This window comes from Engystomops pustulosus, chromosome 4, assembly GCF_040894005.1.
Source record: "Engystomops pustulosus chromosome 4, aEngPut4.maternal, whole genome shotgun sequence".
Taxonomy (NCBI): Eukaryota; Metazoa; Chordata; class Amphibia; order Anura; family Leptodactylidae; genus Engystomops; species Engystomops pustulosus.
The window spans coordinates 192255949-192276111 of NC_092414.1; the positions used below are offsets into that span (position 1 = coordinate 192255949).

Genomic DNA, 20163 nt, shown 5'->3' on the forward strand with positions numbered 1-20163 from the left:
AAAAGAAAAGAACACTAATCACTAATAAGTAGTAATTGGGCAGTGTAATTTTCATGCTGTATGCTTGTCAAGTTAAAGGGGTTTTCCACTTTTAGCAAACAACTCATGTGGCTTGTGCTATGGAAACTTGTACAATTTTCCAATATGCTTTCTGTATCAATTCACCACGGTTTTCTAGATCTCTGCTTGCTGTCAATGTATAAGAAGCTTCATTATTTACAGGCAGTCCTTGGGTTTGTACTTAAGTTCAATTTGTATGTAAGTCGGAACTGTACATTTCATAATTGTATCTCCAGAACTAATTTTTTTTAGCCCCAGTAAGAACATTTTTTGCTGTAATGGGACCAAGGATTATCAATAAAGCTTTATTACAGACACCTTACAGCTGATTATTGCAGTCTGGAACTAAAGTAGACTTTACCAGAGGTCACAGGGGACAGAGAGGTCCGTCTGTAACTAGGGGTTGTCTATATTTCGGGTGTGCTTAAGTAGGGGACCTCCAGTGCCTCCTGTAGATAAACACCGGTCCCTGGTCATGTGATGTCACACAGGCGCACGGCATGTTATAACACACAGAGAATAATCTGAGCTGTGTTATAACGAGACATGCACCTGTGTGACATCACATGATCAGGGACCAGTGAATTATCCACAAGATATAAACATTAACAGCAAGCAGAGATCTAGTAAACTGTGAGGAATTGATAGAGAAAATATATTGGAAAATTGTATAACTTTTCTCCACAAAAACAATATCAGTGATCTGATGAAAGTGGACAAACCTTTTAAAGGTGGGTTAGACAGGGTCTCATACATCTCTGTTATCCAAGCACCAACACACACCTTTAGTGGGCCCTGATTATAGCGCAGTCCTATATAGGCTGTTGACCTATAAGTTGATCTATGTTATAGGTAATATGTATGTAGTATATGGCACAGTGGACACTACTGCAGCTACTATATGGCGACACACAGTCATGTGTAAAAGTGGGCGCCATACTTTGGCTGTGGCTGATCTAGTGGTTACACAAGGTCATCAAGGACGTGATTATTTTTTCCCACCACATAAGTCTTGAGGTTATGACAGTACACGTATGTATATGATGCCATAAATAGCGCACAGCATAAATATAGTTTTCTGCATAACCTCCTGAGTCAGCGTTTACAACAATTTCACTTCACAGTAATAGCAAATCACCAGTCCCCCAGAAACGACGACATGTCTGTAAATTTCCTCACCCACAAGTCCCAACATCAGTAGGACCGTCCTCATCATGGTCACTAGATGTTTACTCATCATCTGGAAGAAAGAAGAAACATTCACAACCCTCATCATCCACTCACAATACAGGCACGGGGGGAGGGGGGGAGGTATAGTGATGATGTAATAATATATAATGGGCACCACACAGAAATATACAGAGGTCCCCTCACATGATTATTCTGGCGACACCCCTAACCCCGCACCAGTAATGTATGCCCAGAAAATGGTGGAAAGTAATCAAAACCGCTGCAGGGGTCGTTACCGTAGTGACTGGGTCAGATACTGGTTTTCAAGGGATGCTCTACAAATGCTGTATGGGTTGCTATGGGCAACTACCCACTTGTCCCTTGCACCAATGACACCCCTGAACCGTACATAATAGTAGATACATCATATACAACAGCTATGGACATCCCATAATTGTGATAGTCCATAGGACCACATAACAGTAAAAGCCATATAGACCCTATATAATAGAGACATTCACTGTCCTCCCATTTACTGAGGCTACTACCATAGCACCTCCATTACACAGACATTGGGAGAGATGTATCATAAGCCTTTTAGAGCAGAACTGTTCCAGTTGCCCATGGCAACCAATCAGAGGTCAGCTTTCATTTTCCCACAGCTGTTTATAAAATTAAAGCTGAGCTCTGATTGGTTTCCATGGGGAACTAGAACAGTTTTACCTCAGAAACTTATGATAAATCTCCCCCAATGTCTCACACTGGTGATGCTGCCCTCTGCTGGCTCTAGCACTTATACCTCCTGCAAGAAGTAACCACTATGTACTCTGCATAGATGGGGGTCCAGTAACCTCTGCAAGGAGGCATCTGGAATAGTGTCCTGCACTTCTGGTGGCTATGATGTCGCTCATTACTTTCCACTGATTTTGAACTAAATCATAGTAACAGAGAAGTCATTGGGGCAGATTTACCTACCAGGTCCATTCGCGATCCAGCGGCGCATTCTCTGCGGAGGATTCAGGTCCGGCCGGGATTCACTAAGGCAGTTCCTCCTACGTCCACCGGGTGTCGCTGCTGCGCTGAAGTTCGTCGGAATGCACTGGAGTTTTTCCGAGTCCGTCGGGTTTTCGGACGGCAACGCCCCCAGATTTCCGTCACGTGCATGCCGGCGCCGATGCGCCACAATCCGATCGCGTGCGCCAAAATCCCGGGGCAATTCAGGGAAAATCGGCGCAAATCGGAAATTTTCGGATAACCCGTCGGGTTACATCACTGTGTGTGTTATCACTGTACTGTGACATCACTGTGTATTATCTCTGTACTGTCTGTGACATTACTGTGTGTATTATCCATGTACAGTGACATCACTGTGTGTGCTATCCCTGTACTGTGACATCACTGTGTGTATTATCCCTGTACTGTGACATCACTGTGTATATTATCCATGTACAGTGACATCACTGTGTGTATTATCCCTGTACTGTGACATCACTGTGTGTGCTATCCCTGTACTGTGAAATCACTGTGTGTATTATCCCTGTACTGTCTGTGACATTACTGTGTGTATTATCTCTGTACTGTGACATCACTGTGTGTATTATCCCTGTACTGTGACATCACTGTGTGTATTATCCCTGTGCTGTGACATCACTGTGTGTATTATCACTGTACTGTGACATCGCTGTGTGTATTATCCCTGTACTGTGACATCACTGTGTGTATTATCCCTGTACTGTGACATCACTGTGTGTATTATCCCTGTGCTGTGACATCGCTGTGTGTATTATCCCTGTACAGTGACATCACTGTGTGTATTATTCATGTACAGTGACATCACTGTGTGTATTATCCATGTACAGTGACATCACTGTGTGTATTATCCCTGTGCTGTGACATCACTGTGTGTATTATCCCTGTACGGTCTGTGACATTACTGTGTGTATTATCCCTGTACTGTCTGTGACATTACTGTGTGTATTATCCATGTACAGTGACATCACTGTGTGTATTATCTGTGTACGGTGACATGACTGTGTATATTATCCATGTACAGTGACATCACTGTGTGTATTATCCCTGTACTGTGACATCACTGTGTGTATTATCCATGTACAGTGACATCACTGTGTGTATTATCCCTGTACTGTGACATCACTGCGTGTATTATCCATGTACAGTGACATCACTGTGTGTATTATCCCTGTGCTGTGACATCACTGTGTGTATTATCACTGTACTGTGACATCACTGTGTGTATTATCCATGTACAGTGACATCACTGTGTGTATTATCCCTGTGCTGTGACATCACTGTGTGTATTATCCCTGTGCTGTGACATCACTGTGTGTATTATCCCTGTACTGTCTGTGACATTACTGTGTGTATTATCCATGTACAGTGATTTCACTGTGTGTATTATCTCTGTACTGTGACATCACTGTGTGTATTATCCCTGTACTGTGACATCACTGTGTGTATTATCCATGTACAGTGACATCACTGTGTGTATTATCCCTGTACTGTGACATCACTGTGTGTATTATCCATGTACAGTGACATCACTGTGTGTATTATCCATGTACAGTGACATCACTGTGTGTATTATCACTGTACTGTGACATCACTGTGTGTATTATCCATGTACAGTGACATCACTGTGTGTATTATCACTGTACTGTGACATCACTGTGTATTATCTCTGTACTGTCTGTGACATTACTGTGTGTACTATCCATGTACAGTGACATCACTGTGTGTGCTATCCCTGTATTGTGACATCACTGTGTTTATTATCCATGTACAGTGACATCACTGTGTGTATTATCCATGTACAGTGACATCGCTGTGTGTATTATCACTGTACTGTGACATCACTGTGTATTATCTCTGTACTGTCTGTGACAATAATGTGTGTGCTATCCCTGTACTGTGACATCACTGTGTGTATTATCCCTGTACTGTGACATCACTGTGTGTATTATCCCTGTACTGTAATATTATAGGGTCAAATATTAGGTCATTAATCTTACTCCTGGCTAAAACTACCTCAACAAAGCACAGTAGTAAATCTACATCAGAATAGCAGGAACTGCAACCTCAGATGAAGGACACACAAAATATTCCATCCTGTCATTATTCATTCACCAGAAATATTCCCAAAATGGAAAGTGGAACTAAGTTCCCCCCTCCCTCCCTCGAACCAATAGCTTGTAGAACCACCATTACAGCAATGACTTGAAGTCATCATCTTCCTTGCATCAGTCTGATCACCTCTCTTCTATTTTCTTATCAATTGTATTTTTATTTAAAGTATTTTCCAGAGTTTTACAACAACACAGAAAAGTAAACAAAGATTAAATCCATAATAGGTAAAATGTTCTACATTCGATAAAAAATGGTAGAAAACAATTAATATACAGGCGGTCCCCTACTTAAGAACACTCGACTTACAGACGACCCCTAGTTACAAACGGACTACTGGATATTGGTAATTTATTGTACTTTAGTCCTAGACTACAATGATCAGCTGTAACAGATATCACAGGTGTCTGTAATGAAGCTTTATTGTTAATCCTGGTTCTTATGACAATCCAACATTTTTAAAATCTAATTGTCACAGAGACCAAAAAAGTTCCAGTTGGGATTACAATGATAAAATATACTGTTCCGACTTACATACAAATTCAACTTAAGAACAAACCTACAGACCCTATCTTACATACAAGATAGGTTCCATAGGTTTTGTTCTTAAGTTGAATATGTATGTAAGTCGAAACTTTATATTTTATTATTGTAGTTCCAATCAGAGAGCTCCTTGTGTGAGAGTGCAGAGTTAAAACAAAAACAAATATTTATTAAAAATGTTTTTCAAAATAAGTAGGAAGTAATAATTGAACAGAGAGGCCTCCGTGAGATCCCTGTGCACTATTGATCGTGGGCTCAGCAGATGGTTGGCTTTCTGCAGATGTAATCTATAGTGTTGCTACAATCCAGGTCATTCCACCCTCCGGTGATCATCTCGGTGCAGTGCTCCCGTTGAGCAGAGTTATTCGGTTCCCCTGTATTCCAGTTACTGTAAGATATAATAAAGGTGTATGGGATAAGCAAAAGATATCAATCTTTATACCAATTATGAAAAATAGAGTACTGTCAAAGCTTACTGTACATGAGCTGCTAGCATCAACCCAGTAGTAGATTTTACGGTTCAGGGGGTTAAGGAATATACACATTGAATTTAATGGGTTTTAGCCATAATAAAGAAGGGTTCACTTGCTCTTGACACACAGAATGATGAGTAGCGAAGAGCCCGGAAATTTATGGCATATATAAGAGATACAGTAGAAGCTGCTTCCAGCTCAAGACCTGGAAATGATGGCATATGTAAGTCCAACTAAAGTTGTAAGTATGTAATGATGGCATATGTAAGTCCAACTAAAGTGGTAAGTATGTAACAGCCCTGCTAATGTAGTCATTACCAAATATTCTGCTCCTATTAGATTAGATCTGTCCATAGAGCTTGATTACCTTTGAGCACCATCTACTGTCTATTACTGGTAATGCAGCTGAATATTATCTGCCTGGGAAGGGATTGATCAGTTGTTAATCCTGTTCTGGCCCCGAGGCTCATAATTGGTGGATGCCTGAAACTCCCCTCAGAAGGTAAGTTTAACTTATACTGCCTCCGGCTGGAAGTTCCACATCCGTCTGAAACCTCCATGTGAGGGACACAAGTCCTGCAGACAGCAGCCTGCCTCCATCAGGCCAGCCCTAAGATTACTGCTAAAGCAGTTTCTACCCTCCCCAGCCCCAAGTTCCTGAATCTAGGCTGTGAGGTTCTGAACCCAACTGCATTCAACCAGCTACCTGAAACGTAGGCGGATAGGACCACTACCTCAGCCTGTTATAGTTGCTGCGTTAAAGTCTTGAAATAAAACAACTGTAAGTTTGATATTTTACATCTTGTCTCCACATGTGATTTCTGGCTGCTGTTAACATCATGAGCCTCCCCTTTACCATCTACCTGGGGATCCCTAACTCACACATCCACCAGGAGTTCCCCAGGGGTGAGCTATCCACCACCACCACAATCTAGCTACTGATTTCTCACACCTTCTATGATCACGATACATGAACTGCATCAAGGATTTAAAGGAAATGTACCATCAGGAATCAGAAGTAGATCTGATGATAGATTCCTCCTGCCAGCCTCAGCCCTAATCTGTATTTGACTAGTCCAGAAACCTTATGTAACTGCATAAAAACTTTGGGCTACATTTATCACAGCTTGTACAACTAAAAACAAGTCAACAAAATAGTTGACGGTGTTTTTTTTTATATACAGGTGGTCCCCTACTTAAGGACACCCGACTTACAGACGACCCATAGTTAAAGACAGACCCCTCTGCCCCCTCAGGTGAAGCTCGTTGGATGCCTTAGTATAGTCCCAGACTGCAATGATCAGCTGTAAGGTGTCTGTAATGAAGCTTTATTGATAATCCCTGGTCCAATTACAGCAAAAAATTTTAAAACTCCAATTGTCACTGAGGCAAAAAAAAATTTTGGTCTGGATCTACCATTATAAAATATACAGTTTCGACTTAAATACAAATTCAACTTAAGAACAAACCTACGGACCCTATCTTGACCCTATATGTATGATATATAAATCCACACATTTATCACTCACGTGAACACTGGGACTGTTCCATCCACCCAAATCCAGGGATATCTATTGTCCTTCCTGAGCCCAATCCAAAATCTCTTATTCCCAATTAATGGCCGGAGAGCATCCTGGGAAACAGAAAAGGTGATAAACATAAATGAGACAAATTATGAAGCCTAAACATTTTGTTCAAGCAGCTGACGGGTGTGGGAGTAAGATGCCACCACCACCTCCACCATCCATCTATTGACTAATAAATCTGTTATATGAAAATGGGGGAACCTATTAGATACTCCTCTCCACCCACCCAGTGGACAATGCACCTGATACACTCAAAGGCTTGAGCTCCTGGCATAGAATTTTGCTGTAGCATTTGCCAGGTTGCGGCACAAATTGGATAACTGACATAAAAGCCATGATAAATGCCACCTAATCTGTATAGATAGATCTCCGAATAAGTCTTTTTAGAAATTACCAATTCCTTCTTGCTAGTCAGGATAAGGAGAGAAGAACTCATCTTTCTACACTCCTTCTGTGAGTTCTCCCAAGTTTGATGAGATGAAGAGAAAAAATAGCAACTTGAATCAATTCGGGTCCACTCAGCCGGACAGGATGTACAGAGACCTAGGGATCAGATTGAGAAGATGAAATCACAATAAATCTAGTAACACAATACAGAAAACAGAGAAGAGGATAATGCAGGTCATCCCCTATGTAAGCTCTGCTCTGCAATGTATAGCACCTCCAGAAATGGTCACTGAGGTGCGGCCTCAACACTCCCTATAGCTATTACTAGTACACAATGTGACTGTCCCATGGTGTGAGAAGTATAAATGTATATACAGGCAGTCCCCTACTTAAGGACACTTGACTTACAGACGACATCTAGTTAAAGACGGACCCATCTGCCCCCTATGACCTCTGGTGAAGCTCTCTGGATGTTACTATAGTCCTAGATTGCAATAATCAGCTGTAAAGTGTCTGTAATGAAGCTTTATTAATAATCCTTGGTCCCATTACAGCAAAAAAATTTGAACCTCCAATTGTCACTGGTCTAGAACTACAATTATAAAATATACAGTTCCGACTTAAATACAAATTCAGCTTAAGAACAAACCTATGGACCCTATCTTGTATGTAACCCAGGGACTGCCTGTATTAAATATAGTGAACGGAATAAGAGAAAGGAAGAACATGATGACCTCTTTGTGGACTCACCCAAGGATCTTTTAATGGATTGTACTTCTGACTTCAGGGAAGCGATTTCATTCACTGTAATATACAAGAACAATTTGGAAAAAAGGATGGGCTAGTTGAAATCCAACATCTACTGTGGAGGAAGTTTGAGAGGTTTGTACAAAGGGGTGTCTACCACCATCTCAAGTATAATGTTTTTCTGGCAATATCCCCCACCGGGGCCTAGCCTTTTCTGGGGCCCTGGTGGCAGCCAGGGACCAGAATACCGGAGTGGCTGGAGGTTGCGTCCTGGGCACGCTGATGTCATGGTGCTTGGTATGGAGACCAGAGGGCTCTCCTGAAGCCTGGCAGGTCTCCAGCAGGTGGTGTGCAAGAAATTATATAGAGGGAGAGGCTGGATAGATAGATGGGGGCGCCCTTGATGGTGATACAGCCGTAGCAGGGACCAGACGGAGGCAATGTTGTGCATAAAAGTAACTTATAGTTCTTTATTCGAACCAACAGCAGCAACAGGCTAAACGATTCTTTACAAGTGCAGGTTACCGGAGTGATCTTGGAGAGGAACCTCAGGAGTTTGGTCACCAGCCTGGTAGAAGGTGCATACTTCAATAAATAATAGGAATTTCACAGCACTCCTTGTATAGTAGATAGTGCCAAACTAGGGTCCCAGCCCCATTCATGTATAAAGGATGGAAGATGGCACTCAATCAATTTTGATGAATGAATGCTTTTATTTTTGTACAAATCCACTGAAAAAATTGACGTTTCGGTCAGAAATAACCCTCTCCAGATGCGGATTGTACTCGTGCAGAGAAAGGAGTGAGAGGAAAGGAGCGGTATCCGTCGCTCTGGACCTAAGCTGTGCGGCAGCCACGATCTGGTCTCAGTGTCATGGTAGTAGATGCAGGCTGGGATGTAGCTGTGTCCAATGCTGGAAGCTGCAGCTTTGTCCTGGTAGTTCTGTGTCACTCAGTGTAGAGTTGTTGAGGCCTAGGAGGCCTGTAGCGAGAGCTTGTGCTCTGAGATGGTGCTTCTCTGTCAAGAGCTGGGCCTAAGAGAGCCAACTCCTCCCCTGACTAAGGGTTTTGTTAATCCCTGGTATCACTCTCCAATCCCACTCCAGTTACAATAGTAGAACATCACTAGATGATAAACATTAAATATTATTAAGCCTTGCCTATTCAGGTAGTATCTACCGCTGCACAATTACCTCTGTACATGTATAGTGTCCTGCAGAGGAGCTGATCAGACTTTCTACTAGGGGAACACACATATTAGGGGCTTATTCACAACAACTCCTCTGCCTTGCATTGGCAGGGGTGTTGCATACTTCATCATAAAAAATATTTTTATGGCCATTTATGAGAAATTCTCATTGTAATCTGTATGCAAATGGGGCAGTTGGTTCCCCAGGTCATCTCCTTAACACCTGGAGCACTGCTATTCCTGCTTGGTCCACTCTCCATCAGATGAGCAGGAGATTTGTGAGAAGCAGAAGGTGACACGGAGAGAAGGAGCTAGTAAGATGGGAATAGCAGTGCTTCAGAGGTGCCCCAAATGTATATCTACCCACAAATTTTACAGTTTGGTGGTGGTGCATGGACTCTCTTTAAAGCAAGTTAGTTAACATTTTTGGATCTCTTTGGAAATGTAGGAGGAAACCAGAGCACCCAGAGGAAAAGTTTGATTATGTGATCATCACGTAAGTCTGAAACATGTTAAAATGGAAAATTATGGATTACCAATAAATAACTGAACTAGTCCTTGATCCTTATTGCTTTCTGAAGCTTTAACTAATGTGGATTAAGCCACCACTTGGTTATGGCCACAGTATAAGTCATGGCCACCACTGTGAGGTGCTTCACAGTCAATCAGGGAAGTTGGCCCTCACTTTACTCTCAATAGCTCTTGATAATGGGGTAATAGACTCTTTAAAGGAAATCTACCATTTGTTTTTATGCATTGTGAAGCAAACATACCTTGAAAATGCTGTAGCTACACTGATGCAGAAATATATCTTGTTTAATCCCTGAACTGAGGGGTTTTGCTTAAAAAACTATTATAAAATTCATGGCCTTGGGAAAGCTGGGTGCCCTGGCTGCCGTACATAAACACATTACTTCCACATACACAGGAGCAGCCTGAACTGTCCAGACAGGACTAAGCAATCTGAGCTGGATGACTCATGCACAGCAGCTTGGGGATGGTGCAGCTATTGATTACTTCTGCCTGTCAAGGAAAACACAGTGCTGGGCTTATGCAGGGCAGGGCAAGGCTGGAGCAGTCCATAATTAGGGTAGGGCAGCCACAGGAGCGACAGAGCCTCAATATCATAATTTTATAATTTTTTTATAGTTTTTTTTAAGCAAAACCACTCAGTTCAGGGATTAAACAAGATATGTTTCTGCATCAGTGTAGCTACAGCATTCTCAAGGTATGTTTGCTTCATAATGCATAAAAACAGTAGGTTTCCTTTAGGTCAGACAGATGAAAAGTTCCACTTGCCCAGTGAGCGATTGACCATTGTCAAGTCTTCTTTCCAAGTTTCTCTTTCCTTCTTGGTTGAGTCCTGGATCTGGGAAGCTGCGTGGGAACCAGAAACAGGTAAGTCTCAGTGACTTATACACAGGTACATATAACATACAATTAGCAGATAAGTGCTAGTCACCATTCTTTTTCAGCTCATTCATTTGATTGAAGATGTTGGAATCTGAAATTGATGAATTATTTGCTATGTTATATATTTGCTATAACATGTCTATTAGGATTTGTATAGAACATGACTTCATCTTACACAATGACATATGATACATTTGACTACCTTGTAAGAATCATAGGGAACATGTAGAATGTAGAACAGCCCAAGTCTACCTCACCTCACAACAAACTTTGCAATAATCAGTAGTGCAGTGTGTACACGCTCTTGTGTCATTGTGTTACTTTCTTTTAACCCTTATCATTTCTGCAGTCTGTGTCTGTGCATTTGCAGATGTCTCAGAGCTATTGGGTGGAGACCTAGCAGCTGTCACTCACTTCTCCCCCTACCCTCTCCATAGACTTCAGCATAATCCGACACTTCTGTAAGCATCTAGGAACGGAAAATCCCCTAAACCTATTTGGAATAAAGTCCTCCATCCTACTCTCCAGCAGAGGTGAGTTAAGAGATCCTCAGTCCCAGAAAATACTCACAATAGATAAACATGATGCTGACCAGAACAATCCACAAGAGAAACATGAGAACCAGGTAGAACATCAGAACCATGTTTTTTGTGCAGTGCCATGTGTGCTTCTTCTCTGTGGTTTGCTCCACTGAAATACAACAAAAGGTCAACCGAAGTCATTAGAAGGATAAAACAGGGCTCTCTTGGTGGCAAAAAAATAGTACTTACCTCTGTCCTGCAGCTCCAGTACCATCACTACTGGTTCCTGCTGCTTTGCCCTTCCTAAATGTCTCGCACCCCACAGACATTAGTAGGGGAGGTCAGCCAGACAATCACTGGTGACTGCACTGCCTCTCCTGGTGATCAGTGATAGATGCAGGAGGTAAGTACTGTTTTATCAAGTCACTGATCTCTTGGACTGTTCTCTTGAAATTTAGGCTACCTGCACACGATCATTGTTTTTCAAGGGGGTATGAAAGGTAACGAGTATTGGAAACCAGTGCTTTCTATAATAAATGAACTCAAGGAGCAACCAAATCAACTGCCCATCCCTTATCCCCCCACCCACCCCAAACACAAAAGTTGCCCTCCCAAGCCATACTGTACTCTTATTTCATGTGTTTACGTCTGCGTTCCTGCCTATTGCTATATTCACACTGCCGTGAGCCCGCCTCACCGTAGCACGGCGGGCACACGGCAGTGCGGGGAGAGGAGGAGGAGGTGAGCGCAGCTCACCCGGGCCCCGCCCCTCTCCATAGCGATTTATGGCCGCTGCGCCATAATACAGGAAAAGATAGGACATGGCACCATACCGCTCCCGTAGGGCGCCGCGCGCCCATAGAAGTGTATGGGGGACGTATATCGGACGTATATACGTCCCCCATACTGTAGTGTGAATGTAAGTGAATGTAGTGTGAATTATAACAGTCACTGTCAAAATCTTCGGCTTTATTCAGACAGAAATGGTCAGGCTCTGAATCCCACAGTGTGGTGGCTGGATTTCACGTAATGATGCACAATGCAGGGATCGGACTCCAAGCATCATTGTAATATATGATACAGGGAGTCCCTGCATGGGACAATAGCACCCATTCCCATGGAACAATAGAACCAAATTGTTATCAGGGTTATAGTACGGCACAGTTGTCCGTAGGCTTCTTTTAGCACTCCCCCAATTCCCACAGAGCATAGGACATACACTGCCAAAGTGTTTTTGTATAAAAAATAGGTTTTGCATAAAATAGATATGTTATATAGTACCTTTCAATACCATGTGCTGTGTGACTAGGCACTCGTCAGCTGGGAGTGGCTGGAAAGCGGCATTGTTGTCCGCCCCCCACCCTTAGGCAACTGTTCCTCCATGTGTCCTTTTCAAATAAATGAATAACTCCCCACACTCGAGATTGGCTGTAGAGGAGCAGGGGGCGTCGCTAAGCCAGGTGATGGGAGTTATTCATTTATCTGAAAAGGACACATGGAGGAGCAGTTTCCCAAGGGGGGGGGGGGAATGTTCCTCTATAGCCACTCCCAGGGGATGAGTGCCTAGTCACACAGCACATGGCATGGAAAGGTACAATATAACATATCTTTGTTTCTGCAAAACCTATTTTTTATACAAAAACACTTTGGCAGTGTATGTCTTATGCTCTGTGGGAACTGGGGGAGTGCTAAAAATAAAACTCCTGGTGACAGGTTCCCATTAACGTGTTTCGCTCCTCAAGAAACTCAGGCAATAACTCCCAAATGTTTAGTATTGAGTTTGATGCATAAACAGTATATGTTGAGCTCGTGAGCTCCACCTATTGGTGGCTGCAGGTTAGCAGACCTTTAGCATTTAGAGAAGTTGTCCAGTAACTGTAGAAATGGCATACTAACAACACACAATCACAATCACTAGCTGTATCTATGACTTATTAACAGCAATCAGGTCACTGATATGGTCTGTGACTAATGATACAAGCCAGGGATCAGGAAAGAAGCAGCACAGGAGTAACAGCATCTCTAGATAGGACCTGTTGACATTTTTAGGGTGACCTCTGATTCACATGTGATTCACATTTGTTAAATATGCAGGTTTTAATATGGAAATGCAGTGGAATTTGCGCAGATCTGCATCAAAACATATACATGCAACTTTGAAAAAAAAGTTTTTATGGATTCTATACAAAGAAATTTGCATATTTTATTTTATATAAAAAAATTTTAAGATTTCTACGGACAGTATTGGCTTACAGGCGGTCCCCTTCTTAAGAACACCCGACTTACAGACGACCCCTAGTTACAAACGGACCTCTGGATGTTGGTAATTTATTGTACTTTAGTCCCAGGCTACAATGATCTGCTCTAAGTGTCATCAAAGCTGTCTGCAACTAAGATTTATTGTTAATCCTGGTTCTTATAACAACCCAAAAGTTTAAAAATCCAATTGTCATTGAGACTAAAAAAATTTGTCTGGGGTTACAACAATAAAATATACAGTTCCGACTTACATACAAATTCAACTTAAGAACAAACCATCAGAACCTATCTTGTATGTAACCCAGGGACTGCCTTTATTGATGTCCCTCAAACAAGAATAAAAATAGTTATATTTTCCACATTTTATAAGAAGCAGAAGCCTTAATACAGATGTGGGAGTTCCCCCCGGATGTACGTGCTTCACACCAATCTTTCACACGCTGACTATCACACTATGTAAATTGGGAATAGTTCCTCTTTTAGTAGGTCACATTCCGGTTCCTGTGGCTCCTCACCTGTCTGCTCTCTGAATGCTGCATTTACCGCTGCTGAGCTGAAGTCAAGACCTAAAAGAAGATTGTTAGGAAGAGGAAATATATGCCTTTAAAAAATATATTAAAAAGTTTGTCTTATGTATGAAAAGAAAAGTTTAGCTTGGCGAATATTATTGTTTCACCTCTAAAGGTGTTTTCTTACCTATATTCGGCGGCTGGAAGGACATAGCTGTTCTTGATCCTGACAATGAAGAGCAAAGACCACACAGTGATATCAATATAGACAAGGAATGAAAATGTTATCAATTGGTTTCCCATGATATCAGAGACCACCACTAATCCCATTGACAATTTTATCCAGAGAGAGATAACTTAAAGGGGTTGTCCACATTTATCACATAAATAATATGGTTTTCGTAAGGAAAAGTTATGCAATTTTCCAATATACTTTCTGTGTAAATTTCTCACGGTTTTCTAGATCTCTGCTTGCTGTCATTCTATAGAAAGCTTCTATGTTTATTCCAGTGGATAGAAACCTGTCCATGGTCATGTGATGTCACACAGGTGCACAAGCTAGTTAGTATCACACGGCTCTGATTACTCTCAGTGATAATAACGAGCGGTGCACCTGTGTGACATCACATGACCATGGTCAGATTTCTATCCACTGTAGGTAAACATAGAAGCTTCCTATAGTTGGACAGCAGGGATAACTTTTCCTTACACAAATCATATCAATTACTTGCTGAACATGGACATCCCCTTTCAGTTTAAAGGACATCTATCAAAAGCAAGCATGATAAACCAGGCACTGTGTCTAAGGTGATCTTCTTATATTTATTATTTATGGCCTCCTCCCATCTAAAATAAACTTTTCAAATTATGCTAATGAGCCCCTGATGAGGGGATGTTACAAGAGCCCCTCTATGCTGTAGCTTCACAGTCTGTTACACTGTCTCCCCTTTTCCCTCACACAGTGGGATGGGTAAGTGCTCCTGTGCAGCTACAGCATAGAGAGGCTCTGGTAACACCCTGCCAGAGCCATTCCGATATATTAGCATAATTTAAAAGTTGGTTTTAGAAGGAAGGATGTATATATAATATTATATATAATATATAATCTAATATATTATATATAAGATTATTACAGTCCCGGTGCCTGCATCTATGAGTAAATGTCCCTGGTTTATCAGGATGGATTTTTATGGTAGATTTAAGAGCAATATCACTAAATCTACTAAATAGTAGATCACTGTCCCTGTATTCTTACCATGAGTTTTGGTTTTTGGTCCATCCAAAGAGTTTGCAGATTTGTCCATACCTGAAGGGTATAATTTGGCAATAATTCGGGTGAACATTAGTGGTTCTTGGCTCAATTAAAAATATACTACCCCCACCACCACCACCCCTGATGTTTCCGATCCCTACATCTCTGTAAATAACTATTATACATGCTCAAGGGTGGAGTAGGACCACTACCCCCTACAAGTCTGCAGTCAGTTCCTACATATGGTACTAGAATCAGCTTCTTGGGGAATAGAGGATTTGTCGCTTTTGTCTGCTTTCAATGTGCAGTTTCAGGACCTTTAGAGGACCTTCAAAGGTCCTGAAATGGCTCTTCTGTACACGTGTATTAAAAGCATGAACAGATCTATGAGGATTTTATAGGTGAAGTCCCTTCTGAGTATAAAATTTGGTGGGTGGTTTAGGTGACCATGGGCCCCGGTCGACCGCTGAAATTGCCCATATTATAATCCACAGCTATAGATGCTTAGATGTTATCCCTTTCCATAGATGCAGGAAATGATGGCCCTATAAAATAAATTACTTATAATAACAGTTGTCAGAAAAATATGAAATGTATCATCCAGGTACAGAAGAATCACACTGTACTGTGCATGTGTGTGTCATGTGTGATATATAGAGAATTCATACATTTATTGTATATTTGTACATTGTTACATTTTAGCTGCAGGTCTTCTCCTATGCCTTTGGCTTTGTTTCCTCCCTTGGATCTTTCGGGAATAGCCGGCACTTTCCTGTTGTCAATCACATTCTCATAGTCATCATCATCATCTCCTATTCCACATTTCAAGGATAAGAAGACACGGAGAAACATTATCAAATCTGATGAAGTATTGAGGTCAGATGATTACAATCAGCCACGTCCCCACGTGCAGTGCAATACCTGGAGCTGCCATGAAGCTAGTACAGTATATAGGGGCTCATTTACTAAATGTAGCGCACGCACTTTTCTCAGACTGTGCACCTTTTTCGGGGCTAAAACGGCTTGGACAGGTATTTAACCCCTTAAGGGCACAGGGTATTTTCGCTCATTTCTTGCTCTCCATCTTCAAAAATCCATAACTTTTTCATTTTTCCGTGTACACAGCTGTGTGAGGGCTTATTTTGTACGTAACTAATTTTACTTTCCCATGACTAAGTTGATTAGACGAAACGCATAGGTCTGTGCTATGTTGTCCATGTTGCTGTATGTGTTGCCTTGCATTTTTAATGAAGATGAGCCGCTGGCTCATTGTAACGAATCTGCAGAAGCCGTGCAGTTTGGGGTCAGGCTACCATGGCAACCGATCGTCCCCCCCCCTCCCCCCCCGATGATGTTCGGGGGAGCGACGATCGCAGGTAACATGGCGACTTTGCCAGCGGCAGGGAACAGGTTAACGCCCGCGATCGGTGCAAGCACTGACCGCGGGTAATAGCGATTGGTCTTTGCTGCAATATGCAGCAAAGTCCATCTCTGTATGAAGAGGGCTCAGCCCGTGAGCCCTCTTCATACACCCTGCATAGCTCCGTGTGAAGGGGTTAATAGGTGCGCTGAGATTTTGGCACACGCAATGCGACACAAATTATGGGACGGGCCGTCGGACGATCCGACTGATTTGGACTGAGCGCAGGATTTAACTTTTAAATTGTGTCACACACCCTAGCACTAAGATGCACCACTAAAAAGATGGTGAACTCTGTCGGACCTGAGCGGGGAAGCGACATATTCATGGTTTCAGGCTCACGATCTTGGAGAATCGCGGCACAGTGCATTAACGTTGGAGAAAACACTTTCTGTGAACTCCGGTGACCCTGTAAGTAAATGAGCCCCATAGCATTCTATGCTGATCAAAGAAAAGGGGGCAAATATTGTAGCTGAAATGCAGACCCTAACATTTTGTAACAACATGGCTAAAACCTTTCTAATATTACAGCCTGATATCTCATGGCCTAAGAAATACATGCAGGAGGTTGTGAAAGTGCATCTATACAGTGACATCACTGTGTGTATTATCCCTGTACTGTGACATCACTGTGTGTATTATCCCTGTACTGTGACATCACTGTGTGTATTATCCCTGCACTGTGACATCACTGTGTGTATTATCCCTGTACTGTGACATTACTGTGTGTATTATCCCTGTACTGTGACATCACTGTGTGTATTATCCATGTAAAGTGACATCACTGTGTGTATTATCCCTGCACTGTGACATCACTGTGCATATTATCCCTGTACTGTGACATCACTGTGTGTATTATCGCTGTACTGTGACATCACTGTGTGTATTATCCCTGTACTGTGACATCACTGTGTGTATTATCCCTGTACTGTGACATCACTGTGTGTATTATCCCTGTACTGTCTGTGACATTACTGTGTGTATTATCCCTGTACTGTGACATCACTGTGCATATTATCCCTGTACTGTGACATCACTGTGTGTATTATCCCTGTACTGTGACATCACTGTGTGTATTATCCCTGTACTGTGACATCACTGTGTGTATTATCCCTGTACTGTCTGTGACATTACTGTGTGTATTATCCCTGTACTTTGACATCACTGTGAGTATTATCTCTGTACTGTGACATCACTGGGTGTATTATCCCTGTACTGTGACATCACTATGTGTATTATCTCAGTACTGTGACATCACTGTGTGTATTATCCCTGTACTGTGACATCACTGTGTGTATTATCTCAGTACTCTGACATCACTATGTGTATTATCACTGTACTGTGACATCACTGTGAGTATTATCTCTGTACTGTGACATCACTGTGTGTATTATCCCTGTACTGTGACATCACTGTGTATATTATTTCTGTACTGTGACATCACTGTGTGTACTATCTCTGTACTGTGACATCACTGTGAGTATTATCTCTGTACTGTGACATCACTGTGTGTATTATCCCTGTACTGTCAAATCACTGTGTTTATAAGGGTGATGCCACACGTGGCATTTTGAACCCGTTTTTGGTCCATTTTTAAGCAGTCAAAACTGGTCAAAAACGGATGCGTTTTTCAAAAATGCATGCGTTTTTTAACAGAGTGCTTAAAAACGGACCAAAAACAGGTTCAAATCGCCATGTGTGGCATCACCCTTACCTCTGCACTGTGACATCACTGTTTGCATTATCTCTGTACTGTGACATTGCTGTGTGTATTATCTCTGTACTGTGACATCACTGTGTGTATCATCCCTGAACTGTGACATCACTGTGTGTATTATCTCTGTACTGTGACATCACTGTGTGTATTATCTCTGTACTGTGACATCACTGTGTGTATTATCCCTGTACTGTGATATCCCTGTGTGTATCATCCCTGAACTGTGACATCACTCTGTGTATTATCCCTGTACTGTGACATCACTGTGTGTATTATCTCAGTACTGTGACATCACTGTGTGTATTATCTCTGTACTCTGACATCACTGTGTGTATTATCTCTGTACTGTGACATCACTGTGTGTATCATCCCTGAACTGTGACATCACTGTGTGTATTATCCCTGCACTGTGACATCACTGTGTGTATTATCTTCGTCTTGTGATATCACTGCGTGTATTATCCCTGTACTGTGACATCACTGTGTGTATTATAACTGAACTGTGCCATCACTTCTGATCTCTGTAGTTTTGTATCTCTTTAACTTGCATGAGTATCACACGACCCCCAGTTCTTTATTACTGCTAATTAGTGCAGCTCCTCGTTAGGATACAGACATGGCGCAGCACTGCATCCTACAATATGCAACAATATCACAGGCGCATACAAAGAATATGGCTGCTTGTCACGACTTCCTACACAGAGGTGTAAACATTTTGGGAACACACCAACATAAATACCACACATTATCACATTTCGCAGTGCAATCATATATCATCACAATGACATAAGTAACATACAGACCATATAGTCACAATGGGCCCGAGACCTTATTGCTACATTCAATCTGTAACACTTGGGTGGAAAATCCCCTTTAAAAACTTGTCAACTCAGAGACCAACAAAAACAGCTCCCCCAATAATCAGCAGAATCCCCACTAGCCCATCATTTATATTCTCCCTCTTACCTCCTATCCCTGAGCTTCCGTAAATGTTCTGCATCGTGTCCTATCCTGGTCTTGAGGAACACAATAACTTTTATAGTTTACCCAAAAGTCGGGACCTTCATGTTATTATCTTCATCTAAGATTCCATATAATGCATCACTTTTTCTTCTATTGGCAACCAGAACTCGGCTATATACTGATGAGGTTGAAAAAGACCGAAACAGCCTTGTCAGCTAATGGACTCGAACAAGATAAGGTCCAAGTTGTGTCCTTATTGTACGTGGTAGATGTTCCTTCTAGAAGAGGGTTGCTTGTTCTCACTGCACTTTCTCTTCCTGACAACGACTACTAGAGCATTAAAGCCAATCACACCCAACAAGAAGAATTCCCCCGAGATGATGGCTCCAGTGGCAGTAGGTGGTAAAACCGTCATAACCTTCTTCCACTTCTTCTTCTCCTCCTCCTCCTTAATGGGTTGTTTTGACTTTTTGAAACCACTCATTGTATCACAGACTGAATTCAAGAACAAAACAACCCTTTCATGTAGTAGTAACAAGGGTAACCTTACTTTTCTTTTACAGCCCTCCCACAGGCCACCTATAGATTTTTTAATAAACTTAGACAACCCCTTTAAAGAGGCTTTTCTGGTCTTCAAGTGATTTTTGGGGAGCAACTGCTGCAACTTCCCCTCCATGTATTCTTTCTCTATTCCACACCATCCCCCTCCCACCCCTGCCTGCTGAATGCACATGACAGGAAGTTGGGAGGGAGCTGGATGAGTGTGGGGGAGAGGAGACTGAGACACAGGCACACACAGGCTGCTAAAGCTGCA

The 20163-nt window shown here is 42.1% G+C and overlaps 1 protein-coding gene across 2 annotated transcripts; it reads right to left on the reverse strand.

Moving 5' to 3' along the window:
* Window positions 1–5030: 5030 nt before the first annotated feature.
* On the reverse strand, window positions 5031–19678 carry LOC140125737 (CD209 antigen-like protein C). 2 transcript variants are annotated; one of them, XM_072144593.1, is made up of 12 exons: window positions 19353–19678; window positions 15945–16061; window positions 15253–15303; window positions 14185–14223; window positions 14004–14054; window positions 11279–11398; window positions 10758–10799; window positions 10595–10672; window positions 8111–8164; window positions 7368–7516; window positions 6917–7020; window positions 5031–5302 (listed from the first exon to the last, which is right to left on the reverse strand). In XM_072144593.1, exons 1-12 carry the CDS (start codon window positions 19384–19386, stop codon window positions 5170–5172), a joined length of 972 nt encoding a protein of 323 aa, XP_072000694.1. In that variant the 5' UTR covers window positions 19387–19678; the 3' UTR covers window positions 5031–5169. The 2 variants fall into 2 exon arrangements, with proteins under 2 accessions (XP_072000694.1, XP_072000695.1); XM_072144594.1 differs by lacking the exons at window positions 15253–15303; window positions 15945–16061; window positions 19353–19678 and adding an exon at window positions 14451–14521.
* Window positions 19679–20163: the final 485 nt, after the last annotated feature.

Bases quoted from the DNA above. Each gene is read 5' to 3' on its own strand.
- LOC140125737 (XM_072144593.1), bottom strand. From the start codon at position 19,386: ATGCAGAACATTTACGGAAGCTCAGGGATAGGAG. The intron at 14,224-15,252 runs GTAAGAATACAG...CTTCATTGTCAG, and splicing joins ACCAAAAACCAAAACTCATG to GATCAAGAACAGCTATGTCC. The intron at 10,673-10,757 runs GTGACTAGCACT...GTTCCCACGCAG, and splicing joins GAATGAGCTGAAAAAGAATG to CTTCCCAGATCCAGGACTCA.